Below are 15,206 nucleotides of genomic sequence, written 5' to 3' on the forward strand. Positions count from 1 at the left end.
AATAACCAGGTTGGAAGAGACCCACCAGATCATCGAGTCCAACCATTCCTATCAAACACTAAACCATGCCCCTCAGCACCTTGTCCACCCGTGCCTTAAACACCTCCAGGGAAGGTGACTCAACCACCTCCCTGGGCAGCCTCTGCCAGTGACCAATGACCCTTTCCATGAAAAATTTTTTCCTAATGTCCAGCCTAAATCTCCCCTGGTGGAGCTCGAGGCCATTCCCTCTTGTCCTGCCCCCTGTCACTTGGAAGAAGAGGCCAGCTCCCTCCTCTCTACAACCTCCTTTCAGGTAGTTGTAGAGAGCAATGAGGTCTCCCCTCAGCCTCCTCTTCTCCAGGCTAAACAACCCCAGCTCCCTCAGCCATTCCTCATAAGGCCTGTTCTCCAGCCCCTTCACCAGCTTTGCTGCTCTTCTCTGGACTCGCTCCAGAGCCTCAACATCCTTCTTGTGGTGAGGGGCCCAGAACTGAACACAGGATTCGAGGAGCGGTCTCACCAGTGCCGAGTACAGAGGGAGAATAACCTCCCTGGACCTGCTGGTCACACTGTTTCTGATACAAGCCAAGATGCCATTGGCCTTCTTGGCCATCTGGGCACACTGCTGGCTCATGTTCAGTCGCTGTCAACCCCAGGTCCCTCTCCTCCAGGCAGCTTTCTAGACAGACTTCTCCTAGTCTGTAGCTCTGCACAGGGTTGTTGTGCCCCAAGTGCAGGACCCGGCATTTGGCCTTGTTAAACCTCCTGCCATTGGACTCAGCCCAGCGGTCCAGCCTGTTCAGATCCCTTTGCAGAGCCTCCCTGCCCTCCAGCAGATCCACACTTCCACCCAGCTTAGTGTCATCCGCAAACTTACTAAGGGTGCAAGTTTTGTTTCCATTACTCTCAGGTTCTTCATTCTCTCTGCTGCTTTTTCCCCTCTTACTGGTTTTTCTCAGCACCTTGCTTCTCCAGGTTTTCCTAACACTTTTTTCCTGGGTTTCCCTGGTCCACTGCAGTTCCCCCATGCGCCACGGTCCCTTGGGAGTTTCCCTGCCCTGGGAGGGGTTATGGTCCCTTAGGAGTGTCAGGACCTCCTTAGACATGAAGATTCTCCCCCAGAGCACTTTTCTGTTCTATTGTGACTGCTGTTTTCTTTCCCAAACATGTTTGATCTAGGTACTGCCTGCCTGCCACCTTGGAAAGGTTTTGGTGGGTGGTGGTTATCTCCCAGTACCAGCTCCAGCTAAGACCAGCTCTGACCAGCCTGGGGCTTCCTTGCACATGGGCACTGCTGCAGCCTCCAGTAAACATCCTCACTTATGACCCTTACAGCTCCCATGGATGCTTCTCTGTGAAATCATCTGACTGGACAGCAAGAGAGCCACAAAGAGGCCCACAGGACCTCTGAGGGCAAGACACACCAGCAGCCTGAAACAAATGCAGGCCAGGGGAGAATAGGGTCTGAAGAATGAGACCAAGAGTCAGAATGTGATGAAGACTCATTGCAAGGACAGCCACAATCGAGAGCTGTGGGAGACAGGGATGACCTGGGACAGCCAGGGAGGGGTATTACCCACATTCCCTCCAGCTGCTGCCACAAGAGATGTAGAGATGAAAAGGACAGCACAGTGATGTGCAGGTGAGCTCAAGGGTGCATCCGAGTGGGCACAGGGGATGAATTACTGAAGGAAGGAGAAATCCCAACCTTGGCTAGAGCGTTAATTCTCTGGCTGCCACATCCACCCCCCACTGCTGTCGGAAAGACGACCAATTCATAACCAGCACCTGAGAGAGCAGACGGCATGAGGCATCCCTGCAAGACTGCAACCTCCGTGCTTCCCTGACGTGACACTACTCAGCTGCATGAGCCTCACTGTCCAGGTTCGGCTCCATCCATAGCCCAGCTCATGTAGTCCAAATGCAGAAACCGCACAGAAGGCAGTGTCCTGCCAAAGGCAGGTGGACCCAGCACGCCAGCACCCGTGAGCCTGCCAGGCCTCTGTGGGACAGGACAGCATGCGTGGAGGTGACCATACCTGCTTTCCAGGATGGCTTCTTCCACGTGAGTGCTCTTCTCGGATGCAGGGGCCCCAAGGGAGGTTTGGCTCATGGCTGACAGAAATTTCAGCAGCAACTTGGTGCTCTCAGTCTTTCCAGCTCCGCTTTCTCCACTGTTAAAGAAAAGATGTAAGTTCCATTCACAAATCCAGGACAGACCAAGCTAATGATCATCCCTACCACAGGAGACAAGTAATCTGCAGGGATAAACATGCGGTATCTCTGCTGTGGCAAGCAGGGGTCAGGCAAAGGGTAGGGTAAGATGGTGTGGATATTTGGGCAGATGTCATTGCAAATGGAGCAGCGGGAGCAAGGCACGTAACGCAGTCAGGGAGCAGCCGGATCTCCCATTTCTAACCTTATCAGAACACACTGGCTGTCATGACGCTTCCACAAGCAGCAGTAGCACTCATTAGCAGTGGCGAAGATATGGGGAGGCAGCTCACCGAGGCGGTGCTGCCTGTACAGGTCTATGGCATCCACACTGTACAGACCAGGGATGGGTTTGTAGGGATTTACTGACGCCAAGATGGAACCAATGTTTGTCTACGGGGAGAAAAGAAAACACAGCAAGGAAATAAAACTCCTGAAAAAAAAAATCACAACAAACCCAGACCCTGAAATAACTTACAGTGAAGCCTAATTAAGAAAGTTGTGCTTTAGCAGAGAGCTCCTCAGGGCAGGGGATGAATGACAGGGTATGGATGGGGCAGTTTGTATTTCACTGCTTTACAATAAAATGTTCTTAGTCTGTTGTCTGTGCTAAATTAAGCTTACAAAATTTATTAACAAGGAGACATTGTCATATGTAGCTACCTTGCACTGTGCTTGAAGCTGAAAAGCAGAGCCAGTACTGAAGGAGTGTCAGGAGATACCTTCAATGCCCCTATCCACAGTCTTGAGTGGAAGGGGCTTGGCAGGGTTCAAACACCTCCTGAGCAGAGAATGCGACACACAGACACACACACACGTGTGTATGTGTAAAGAGCCAGTAAAGCACATAATTTCTTTTCTGCTGAAAAATGCTATTTGGAGCAGCTTAAATCATTTGGTAAGCCAAATCAAAATTGACAGCTGAAGATGAAGCTCAGGATTCCAAGTCAAAACATTTCTACATTTTCTAAACATTTTATTTTGAAAATATTTATTTTTAAAATCTCACAGTTCAAGGAAAGAGTTAGTAAGATTTAAAACAAAATACCAAAAGCCTAATATTGAATTTTAAATGTATTCTTTTGTGAAGTCAGAAGGAAATTAATTTTGTTTTTTGGGGCATGACTTTTTCAGTTCAGCCAACCAGCTCAAATCCAGTTATTCTCAGAGCTGCAGTTCAGAGACACGGTGCTACCTCTCTCCTAAGAATGGCTTTGTAATATGGTCAACACCCAGCTTAAATCTTGCTGCTAGTGCAGTAGCCTCCTTCAATGGGACATCTTGGGCTGCCCTACTCCAAGAATACCCATTTTACACATGGGTGACAGAGGAAACAATCTTGCAGTAGGTGCCAAGCTTTGTGGCCAGGGACAACATCTACTATTATTTCCAAACCATTAATTATGAGTCACCACATACATATACAGAACTTGCATACGTTCATTGGAAAAGCTGTAAATGGAGCGCTTGGGAACAAGAAAGATGCATGCTTTCTCCCTGCCAAATGAGATCTGGGGCCATACCGCGTGCCAAGCTCTGAAGCCAAAAGCCAGACTAAGATGCTGTAGTCACCAAGATATTTAAGACTTATTGATTATAACAGCACCCACAGATCATCAGGGGAAAAAACATCACCTAGGCCTAATTGCATTATCAATATGAACAGGCTAGCATGGAACAAGTCCTGAGGACTCTCTGGCACGGACCTTTGTGGCAGAAATATAATTCATTGCTGATAAAAGCAGTAAGCAAGCAGATGATCTTTGGCAAGACAGGTGGGAAGAAACTGAGAGAGAAAACAACCAGTTAAGCAACAGACATTACCCAGAGACTGTGACAGAGATGTCTATCCTAACACTTCTCCCAGACCTTCACAGCATATTTCTCCTCTCAGATGTTTTATTTTGCATTTCCCACTCTAGTTTCAGTTCTCCCCAGAAACAGAGCTCCCACTGCAGTCTTTTCCAGAACTTCTTCCACTGCAGCCATCTCTTTCAAAGGTATTTCCTAGAAACTTTTCCATCTCCCCATCTCAAGCTGCAGTCCTTTACAAACAATTTCTATCTACAGTTTTTAATAGCAGTAGCATTTGTGCATCAACCATGTACCTATCAGATACTCTACGAGCAAGGGCTGATTGTCCCCAGAGAACTCTGTAGAGCAGGACAAGCTAAGCATGGCATGTCTACCTATCAAGACAATATATACTACTTGGATGGTTAGGCATGGCAAAGCTAGGACAGCACAAAATGTGGCAGTACAGCCCCTGGGTCATTTATACATCGCTCGTCTGCTTTTATTAAGATATACAGGAGCTGCAGGAATAAAAGGGAAAGATGCACTGATAAAAGGTGTAGGCTGTTGCTGTGCCCACATAATTTCTTTGCACATTTGGTATAGCTTGAATAGCATTTATCTGGAAAACAAATTGAGATTGTCAGTATTGCTTTAGCACATTAATTATGGGTACGACACCAGCCTAGATATACTGCTACTTATGTTCCCTGACCAGAAAGGATTCCCTTTAGGAGCTCAAAGCAGGATGCCTCCAGGCATACAGCTCAGAACTGCACTGCCTTTTTTCAACAGAAGTTGTCCCCTTCACATTCTCAGTTTTCTATCCTCTCAATTTTTTTAAATTATTTATTTATTATGATTTTTAATACTAGTTACCAGTATTCTAGGTTACCCATTCCTTAAAGTGAACTTGTTTTCCAGAAAACAATGATATTTCTTACCTGTTTCTGATCTCTCTGGTTTCCTTCCACATATTTTTGGCCCTGACTGACAGGCATAACTCCTCCGAGTACAGCTTCATCTGCAAACTTAGCCTACTATATGCTATCTGTGGAGATCATTGAGGATACTACTAAATGAACTGAAGCCCTGTAACATTCATAGCACTCACAAATCACTACAAGTCATTAGGTGGCACTACAGCTGATATTCTCAATTTCTGCTTAACTGAAAACTATATGCAGCTGGGCTATGGCAAAAACTAATAGGTAGTGATAAAGTGACTGCAGTCTGACCTACAGAAATAAAAACCAGCACTTGGATGGTCTGGTGTCCTCCAGGTCAGATACTGCACAAACATATACCCAATTACAGTTCCACTCAAGAAGGGGCTTATACTGTTTCACTGGGGTTTTTTTTCCCAGTGCTGAGCATGTTACAGAAGTCAGGTCCCTTCATAAATTGCAACAAAAAAAAAAAATCACATCTAAGGTGCACAGTTGACATTCATTCATTATACACAGACAGAAAATGACATCATATTTAAGCTTTTAACACCTTTACATACGGATGGAGAGAAGCCAAAGAGCTAATGCTGAAGAAGAGAATAAATGACAGATCAGAGCTAGAGGAAAGGCTTTAAGAGATACAGCTGCTGTGACACTGTCATGGTGCTGGTGGTCTGGCAATTCTGGTGCAAGGCACAGACTGAAAAGGGAGAGAATCTGCCTCATATTTTGAAGTGTGAGTACGAGGAAACAGGAGGAATATACCCAAATAGGCAAAGAGCTGCACAAACAAATAGCATGCATCAAATACAGGTCAGGAAGACCAGCAAGGACAAAGGCCATCAAAGGAGTGTGTGCACATGGGTACTGCTAGAGGGCCACAAGACTATGTTGGCAGACAACAGGCAACGGGGACTACAGCAACAAAAAAAGATAATTCGCAGTCTCCTCTGCATCCTGATACAGTGAATGGTCCAGAAATGGGGTCACTTTATTAATCATTTCCTGGAATACAGGTACCTATGGTTTGGTTGCCTTGGTAACAGTTGCCATGAAACACAGAGATTTACATTTTTCGTGTCATAATCTGAAAAACTCTGGGTACACATAGCATGGCAAGAGCAAGGTAAGAGTAAAGCAAGGTAATACAGTCTTTGTAATATATCCTCCTAGTCCTCTTCATGTCTTAGCAGACCACGCTGCCATCCCAGCACTCCAGGGATGCTTTGTCCCAGGTGTGCATTTCCTCACAAGCCCCTTTTCTGATGCTTGTCTCCTTCCCGAGAGCCCAAGAGGGAAATCAGGAGACGCTTTGAGTATTCATCTCCTCAAGGAAAGTAGAACAACTCAAAAAGGGCAAAACTGCACGTAGAAGCAGAATTAGGCAACAGGTTTCCTCTCCTAGTTTTGTCGAGCAGTAGCTTTGTCTGTCCAGATTAGAAGGAATACTCAACAGCAACTTGTGTACACTGCACTTTCCAGTCTGCTTTGCCATATAAGACTCTGAACAGCAATAATGGAGAATCTGGGAACATGAATGCCACCTGGCAAAACACAGATGGTCACGGAAGATACAGAGCTGCATAGAACTTTCATGTTTTGGAAGTTCCTTTAAATATGCAAAGAGGCTCCTCTGGTAGTACAGTCTCACAGGGCTGATGGAGCTGGCAAGGCAGAAAAAATGCTCCCTTTCTATCCACATGACAATGCTCAGGAAATAATGCTAAAATCAGTATTTCACATACAAAGTGGCATTAGCCAAAAGGGATGTAACCCAGCTTGAGCACTTACGTAGATGTGACCCTGTCGGTAGCGCTGGTGCAGGTTCAGTAGGATGGCAGCTTCATGCAGATCTCCCAGCATGGACATGTCTTCTACCCCATCAACACTGGTCTGGTGCATAGGCAAGACCTTTTCTCTAGAAAGTGAGGCCTTGGGGTATTGGTATACCTGGAAGAATAGGAAGAAGAATAAATAAGTGAAAGATACTAGGGCACATGGTCTGGTGTGGCACTTAGGGACATGATTTCATGGTGGACTTGGCAGTGTTAGGTTTACAGTTGGAATCCAAGATATGAAAAATCTCTTCCTACCAAAATTATTCTGGGATTCTGTGATTTCCTACCAGAAACGTGCCCTTTTCCACAGCTTTATATTCAGCACTGGAAAAGGAAATGAATAAGGCACAAATCTGCTCCCTATTTTTATAGTTGTTCCTCTGTTCCTGTTCCTACGTATTTGAGGAGGTTGAGGCAAAGCTTACTCTCATTTCCAGGCTTGTCCCTGCATTCTTCATAGGCACAGCCAGAGAATGTCTGAGAAAGGTTGTCTTGTCAAGGGCACAAGAAGGCAAAGCAGATGAGAAATCAAGTAAAGTAGAGACATCCTCTGTGTGTGTCAATGTATGTACTGCAGCTTTCAAAGTCTTTGTACAGTGACAGCTATTAACTTCCATCACTGCTCTGGGAAGTGCCCTCTCTTCTCTCTCTAATGCAGTTGCACTCTTCTTGCCTCAACTGCTGAAACCTTATTCCTGCTACTGCCTCCTCCTTCTCAATAACCCATACTTCAGCTATTGGGTCATCTTCTTCACCATCTTTCAACACATCCGAGACTATGTTACTGTCCCCCTCCACCATAGCCACATCCCAGCCCTTCTTTCCTCCTCCTCAAGCACGATGCTGGCATTTCACAAAAGTTATTTCAGTTGCTTCCCACTCTTGGATTCAACCATTTGCCATCCCCCATCCAGCATCCCAAGCTGTGCTAAATGGTAAGATCCAACATAGATACACAGGAGACATCAAACAAGCAATCTGGACAAGCAAACTGGCCCACAGTAATCCTTCCAAAGAAACCTGGGCTTTTCCTGCCCCTCTGCAGCTCTGGACTCTACCTCATTTCCATCCCTGCTTGTCAGCCCTCTCAGGTGCAAGCAAGAAACCGATGGATAAACCATTATCTATAGCACCGATCTAACTGGTTTCTCCGGCCTCCTTCCTTGATGTCCTCAGCCTGCTGCAACTGCTAGGGAGAGGCCAGCCACACAGCTGCAGGCAGAAGACAGAATGAGGTCACCCTGCCCCCTCCAGTGAGGCACCCTTGCCAGTCCCTTGCAGGGAGCTCGCTGCTGCAGCACGTTGCAGGTGCCCAGCGAGCCCTCCCCGGTTCTGAGCATGCACCCTCACCAGTATGGAAAAAGAATAATCTGGCACAACATCCCTTTATGAGACCCCGACGATGCCTGCAAAAGCCTGCACAACTGAAGCAACACCTCTGTTCCTGGAAGGAGAAGCAAGCTCATTTCCCCAGATGTGTTCCCTCCAGGTCTGCCCAGTCATATGTAATGGGATAAGAACTTAGTCTCTTCCACTGGGAGACTGCCCCACAGCCTGATCTTCTTGGCAGCTGGAAGACTTCAAAAATACTAAATAAGTGTTCATGAACAGAGCAGAATGAAGCCCGCTCTAACATGCAAGCTTTCTCCAGGCCTCCCTGGTCTTCTCTGCACCGCTTCTGCACCTGGGTATCAGAGAGGCATGGCTCTGCCAGAAGCAAGACTCCCACTTCGCAAACATGGTCCCCAAAATACATCAGTCTTTGTGTTCATCACAGCAGAGGCCTCAGACACTTCCAAAAGAAAATCTGAGGAGCAGGAAGGGAGAACAGGAAAACTGTGAGAGTACAAGCTGCAAACACACAGCATAAACCAGGCTCTATCAGGAGCAAAGCCACTACAGCACTTTCAAACCATGAGGCAGCAAACCACCCTCTCTTTTCCCTGCTGACTTGGACAAATTTAGGAAGGGGACAAGTCCAAAACAGTATGACATGATCTTTCCTTACTCATTCACCACTGCATTGTCAGCACCTGTGGCCATTTGGGCTAGAAAAGAAACACCAAGAAAATGCCTAGAGAAAAAAGCTGAATGGACGAGCATTCCAAAAGATACCAAGCAGCTGGCAGCACCTGTGCCAAGAGGCTGCTATGCATGAAAAAACTGTGGGATGGGGCAGAGCTGCTTTACCTGCCCTTGCAGACAACACAGTGGAAAACAAGACCCCTAAATACAGGGGCCCCTAAATACATGCATAAATTATTACTAGGGATTATATCATCATTGTGAAACTTGTCTTGAGCCACCTGACTGGGGTTATTCAGTCATCCCTCCATCCCATGGCTGCCTCCTCTTCTCCAGGCTAAACAACCCCAGCTCTCTCAGCCGCTCCTCATAAGGCCTGTGTCAAAGAACTTTCTCTGAGGAGCTCTGAGATGTGAGACATAAATATGATGCAGACATGATGACTCTGCCCTTAGATATCACAAGGTGTTGTACTGACCCAGACCAGCAAGGCCCTTTCCCACCTCCAGCAATCCCAATAAGGAGGCTCTCATTACCTCATTGGTCAGTTCTGGACTCCTGCAGCAACCTGCCAGAAGAGCAATTTAGAGGAACATTCTCATCATCATCATCCTGTTCCAGGTAAGGTAAGCCAGGCTGGCTTCAGCAGCTTGCACCACTGAGCTAAGTATGAGAACATAAACTGATCTCTCAGCAGAGCTGCCTCTGGGATGCCCATTTTCCAAAAAGTTGATACTTAAAAGTTATAGGCATTAATAAGCAGGTCTTTATTTAGGAAGAAAAAACATCGGCTTTCAGTCTAACTACAACAAGCCACCTAATACCACACAGGCAGCCCACAACAGAGCCAAAGATTTCTACTTCCTCCCCAGTGATAAACTGATTTAACCTCAGATTTAGCCCACAGTCAGAACAGAATGACCAGGACTTTCTCCCAAGCCCCTGCAACAGTCAAAATAAAAGCAAAACCTGGCTGGCAAACAAGCCAAGATGAGGCTTGCCAACCAAGCCAGGCTGAGCAGAGGAGAAATGATTCCTCCTCAACCTCAAATCCATCCATTAGTGCAGCCGCTGCATTATCTGTGATGAATGCCTCTGTAGTCTCTCAGTCAGTGACTATCCAGCACTCCCAAAATGAGGCAATGCCTCAAGAAATGATTTGAGACACTAGAGCAACCAGATGGAAAACCTGTGTGTCTGCTAGGTGAGTTTCTGTCTCTGAGAAGCAAACCAGGCTCTTTAAAAAGCAATGACTATTTGAAATCTAGCCTTTTCAAAGCTGGATTGAAAGGCGTGACAGTCCTACCACTGACTCTTCACAGGCTGGAGTCCTAAATCCCTTTCCCCTCTGAGCCCTCCTTTGTTTGCTAGGTAAGAGGCTGAAAAAAATAAACCCTGTCCAATTATCTGTAACAAAGCAGCTGCCTGGAGAGCACCCTTCACCAGAACAGCTAAGCAGATCTAACCACTCACTGCTGGAGGGCACAGTCATGCCCATTTCCCCATCTTCCCCCCAGCTCTGGAATCAGGTTGACTCACCAAGAACCTCAGTGAAGGCACTGAATAGTTTTCCCAGGGACAGCAAGCTGAGCTGACTCACTGAGGACTTGGATGATCCCCTAAGGTCTCTTCCTACCAGCATTACTCCATGATCACTGCAGCAAGCATGCCGAGGAACCACAAGGAGCACAGAACTGGGAATAGGGCAGGGAACAGTCCTGTTCCTATCGCTGGCAGAGAGCTTGGCTCTCAGAGGAGCTCTGCTGCCTTGTTGAACTGTCCTATGCAGGGTTGCTGCAATTACACTGCTGACTGACATGGGGAGCTCACTTCCACATGCCCCCATCCCAAAGGACTAATGGCAAAAGCTGCTTAAGCAGATGCTGGTGAGCACAAGAGCCCTTACACCAGTATGGCTTGCAAGAAACACATCCTGGCAGAAAGGGCTGCTTAGTTGGTAAAGCTGCCTTCTTCCCAGGAGCATTTTGCCAAAATAATGTTTTTTCTAGCCTTTTTAATGCAATACCTTCAAAGACGACACAAGAAGAACCAAGCAAAGTGAGGAGGGCAGACAAATGAACAAAAGAAAGATGACAATTTTCTCTTTTTAGAGCTTTGGCATGGTTTGTAAGAGTGGCAGGTCACTTTTCAGACAGGATTGCAGCATTTCAATTGACACATCCCCTTTTAAATTGAAGGTCATGCAAGACCAAGAAGTCCAACTTGCAACTTGGCACAGGCTACAACCTCATGCAAATTTCACTTACCGTGCCATAATCTGAGGTGAAGAGCACATTTCCATCGGCACATGAGCCAACAGTGCATGGCTGCAGCTGGTCCTGCTCCCGCAGCCATACCCTGGCACCCTGAAAAAACCAGAAGACCTCCCATCAGAAAAAAAATGGAGCCTGCAAGATCTGCACATGGAGTACAAACATACAAGGAAAGCTGGGGGAAGCTGCGGTATTCACAGGCTACTTACAAGTTGCTTAAAATTTTTAAGCAAGCTCTGCTTTACATTTTCAGAGGAACAGGTGTTGATTTTTTCAATGTAACATGAGAAGAAAAAGCAGTTTTAAGCTGCTTCATGCAAAAACCAAAGTAAGGAAATGTCAATTTTTATAGAAAGAGTCACAGAAAAATACAAACATGCAGAATAGTGGGTTTGGCTGTCTAAATATTTTCAAACTTAGAATAGCTGGTCATTAAAAGTAATGCTATAACAATAATAATAGAAAATGTAAATAAAGCATGTTTACAATTTCATACACCCACACATCATTGTAAATGCTTCCAGAAATCATCAACAGTAGACTTCACAGAGCTTTGTTTGCCTCTCTTGCAAGAGCTTCCTTTGGAAAAGGACATGACTTGAGTGTCCTTTGGTGGACTTTGACTTGAGTGTTTCTCTGATGTATGTTTACACTGATGTATACATGATGGCCCTGAAGTATGAGGTCCCACACAAAAAAATATAAGACTAATCCTATAGCTCAGGAACCAAGAGTGAGAAGGGAGAGTCAAAGCGATGTTATAGAACATGTTCTAATCTGTCACAGTAAGACAAGGCTCAACTTGAACGCTTTACTCACTACAAGTGAACATGAGTTCAAATATAGACATTTTCTTGCCTTTGGTCAGAAATTGTCATTGTGCAAGAGTAAACAGGGAGCTAACATCAAGTTTCTTGTGAAACTGAAGAAATCTGCAGTGGAACTTTTCAATTATTGACAGAGGCTTATGGTAAAGACATCCCAAAGATCAAGTCAATGCTCAGAGGAACCCATTTTTTGTTGGCAAATGTGGAAGCAAAAACAATGGAGATCCTCAACAGTGTTTCAGAAAATGATCTGCAGAATTGCTTTGAACATTGGCAGCATCATATGCAGCTGTGAGTCAACTCAGAAAGGAACTATTTTGGAGGTGATGGTAATTGATTTTCTTAATTTGTTAAATAAAAAGAGTTACGGACGGTCTCTTTTTTTTTTCCTGTAGGACCTCATATATATAGTGCTCAGTGTCTCTCAAGACAACACCAAGCAGAAAGCCAGATTTCTGGTAACACACACGCGTGGATCTGCAGGGCAAGCAGATCTCATAGCTTGCCTACCAAAAAAAGTGCTGGATTGGCCTCTTCTGCCCTGCCTCACTATGGGACCTGGTACAAGAGAAAGAGCAGGAGCACAAAGACAAATCAGTGAGAGTATAACCTGCAGTCATGCAGAATTAGGCATAACGTCATGGTGCATGTCTTCCCATAGAAATCAAACAAACTCTGCTTAGATATGTATTGAGAAAAAGCCAAGGTGGTGAACTATTGAGTAATGTTAGGCCATTCTGCTTTTCATTGATTCATAGATGTACTTTCTTCCTAATTTGTTTTCTGCCCCTAAGTTATTGATTATAAAAGTCCTTCCTATCCTATTAAAACCTATCAGCACCATTAGCTCTTTGCTTACAGGCTTATTGTGTTTGAAGAGATGCAATTGTATTTCTATATTATATTATACAGAATGTGGCACACCAATTCTATTTTTAATGATTTGTTTTAGTTTAGGTGGGGATTTTTAAAACTACTTTACACACTTGAGTACCCTGGATTTTCCTTATTGTAGAAACAACTGTTGGTCAGCCTGCAGTCCTCCCACTAAAGTAACAGGTTTTAATGACACTGAAAAAGGTCTAGATAATTCTAGCTTTGCTGTTGTGTTCTGCTGTAAGGTCTTCACACTAGGCAGATTAATTTTCTTTCACCAAGTGAAAAGCTCCAGTGCTTCTGATCAGTACCTAAACCCAAGGATGGTGTGTGAAGGTCACCCTCATGGCCAGTGAGCAGTTATAGATTCAGGTTTCAAGAATCCCAGAATGCTGGTAAGTAACACACAGAATATAGATTTTGAGGAACTACACATAGAGGTCTTCATGACATCCTCTTGCATTTTCTGAAACTCGTGATGCATGAGATGGAGACAAACTGTCCTAAGGTATCTGGGCAAGACATTGCTGTTGAGAAATCACCCATTTCCCAAATCACATTCTGACTATTCTGCATAAACATACGAACAGTAACATGCATTAGTCGAAGATCTTTATGATGTTCTCACCAACTCCTCCTACCATCACAGTACAGAGCAGAGTCAGAAAACAGCAAAGTTGCGTCTGAAGTTCCCAGCAGTGGGATGAAAGAAAACCTTTTCTAATACACTCATAACAAACACTTGTTCCAACAGTTCATTTCAATGCCTTCAGACACCAGTAACCCAGGAGCACATGGATGTGAGCCCACAAGCAAGTGCAGTTTAATCAGGAGCCAAGCCTGCCCCCTCCCACACATACTGCACCCTGATACCACGGCATGCACACAAGCACACACACCCCATTAGGAGTGTGCCATGCTCACAGAATCCTACACAGTCTGTCCCTGCAGACCATGGCGGGGCCAGGTTACACACACTTTCCACTCCCTCAGCTCAGAAATGAGTTCGGAGGTAGAAGCAATTGATAATCTGACACACAAGAGATACTCCACAGGCATGAACACCGCTATTTATCAGGTACCATTTAGAGGGAAAAAGAGAGGAGATGGACAATGAGATCCCTCCGGTATCTTTTAACATCTAGAAAATATCAGAAAATCACAACACCTTTCCCAGCAGAAGTCGATGTGCAAAAGTAGTAACAAATACTCCCAAAAGGAGACCTAGTTCTTTTGTATATCACACCATTTCCTACAGACTTAAGGCAGATCTTTCTGTGTGGTGCTAAGAAGGCAACACAATTAAACTCCCAGGCACTGTGGCATTTCAGATGCCCAGAACTACTTACTTCAGTTTACTTTGATGTTGTAGCTGTTTTTACAACAGCAATTGCCTTTGCTCACTGGAATAACTGCACCCATTTATGTTGCTTCCAAAAGGAACATCATGCTGAGACAGACAGAATAGGAACCGCAGAGCAAATGATTATTGTAACTTCTGCCCAGCATAGCCCCTGTTTCCTGAAAGGCTGAGTTTGTTTTAGTGCATCTCCCTCCATCAGCCCTTTTTTTCTAAACACAAAATTCCCCAGGGAGCCTTGACTAAATACAGAAACAGATGGCGACATCAGAGACATTGCCCTCACATCACTCACCTCTCCCCCAATACCACACATTTCATTGATGAGATTAAAGGATTAAATTGAGCAGAAAACTTCCAAGAACTGCAAGGATGAACTTCCACGGAAGAAGCAAGGGCAGCAAAGCAGAGCATGGCCCAGTACTGCAGAGCAGGACCTGCAGCTCCGGTGGGTCCCAGCTCACACAGGTACCACAGACAATGGGAAAACACCTACTTTCCTAGCACAAGAGTAAAAACCCTTCAGTTTTCAAACTCGGATATAGGTGGTCTCACTCACATCCAGAAACAAAACAGTTTAACAAAATTAAGCAACAAGCAATCACTGATTTGAAGAGAAAGCCTGGAAAAAACAGCTAAGGAACAGCAGAGCAATGATTCTGCGTAACCTCCTAACAGGCTGGCTGAATACTGATGACACAGCTAACTTGAGCCCCTTAAACAATGAGAATAGCTCATTCCCTCACAATACTTCTTTTAACTAGGAGTTTATTAGGGGTGTTGTTTTGTTTTTAAGTGGAGCAACAATGGCAGGTAGTGAAAGAAAAAATAAAGTAGTAACATATCAGGGTTCCTGTATCAAGGGTAGGTCACTCGGATGTTAAATGAACTCCGAGACCAGCATCACATTCCCATGGCCTCAGTGAATCTGTCCATGAAGTGGCCTTGCCACAAAGTGCATAGCAATGCACAATCCTGAAAACTGATCCCATAACATGGGGTTATAATTTAGAAAATAAAGTTGCTTGCATACCAAGAGCTGTGTTTCATCAGTACTGCCTCACTCA

At 45.2% G+C, this 15,206-nt stretch overlaps 1 protein-coding gene across 2 annotated transcripts in view; it reads right to left on the reverse strand.

Moving 5' to 3' along the window:
- LOC138722727 (unconventional myosin-X-like) overlaps positions 1-15,206 on the reverse strand; it is a 93,810-nt gene that overhangs the window by 67,077 nt on the left and 11,527 nt on the right. For both annotated transcript variants that reach the window (XM_069861241.1, XM_069861242.1), the window contains exons 2-5: positions 11,071-11,169; positions 6,732-6,890; positions 2,402-2,589; positions 2,022-2,156 (exon numbers count right to left, since the gene is read on the reverse strand). In XM_069861241.1, coding sequence (XP_069717342.1) covers positions 2,022-2,156; positions 2,402-2,589; positions 6,732-6,890; positions 11,071-11,169 — 581 coding nt within the window. The remainder of the gene's footprint in view (positions 1-2,021; positions 2,157-2,401; positions 2,590-6,731; positions 6,891-11,070; positions 11,170-15,206) is intronic.

This window comes from Phaenicophaeus curvirostris, chromosome 7, assembly GCF_032191515.1.
Source record: "Phaenicophaeus curvirostris isolate KB17595 chromosome 7, BPBGC_Pcur_1.0, whole genome shotgun sequence".
NCBI classification, from domain to species: Eukaryota; Metazoa; Chordata; class Aves; order Cuculiformes; family Cuculidae; genus Phaenicophaeus; species Phaenicophaeus curvirostris.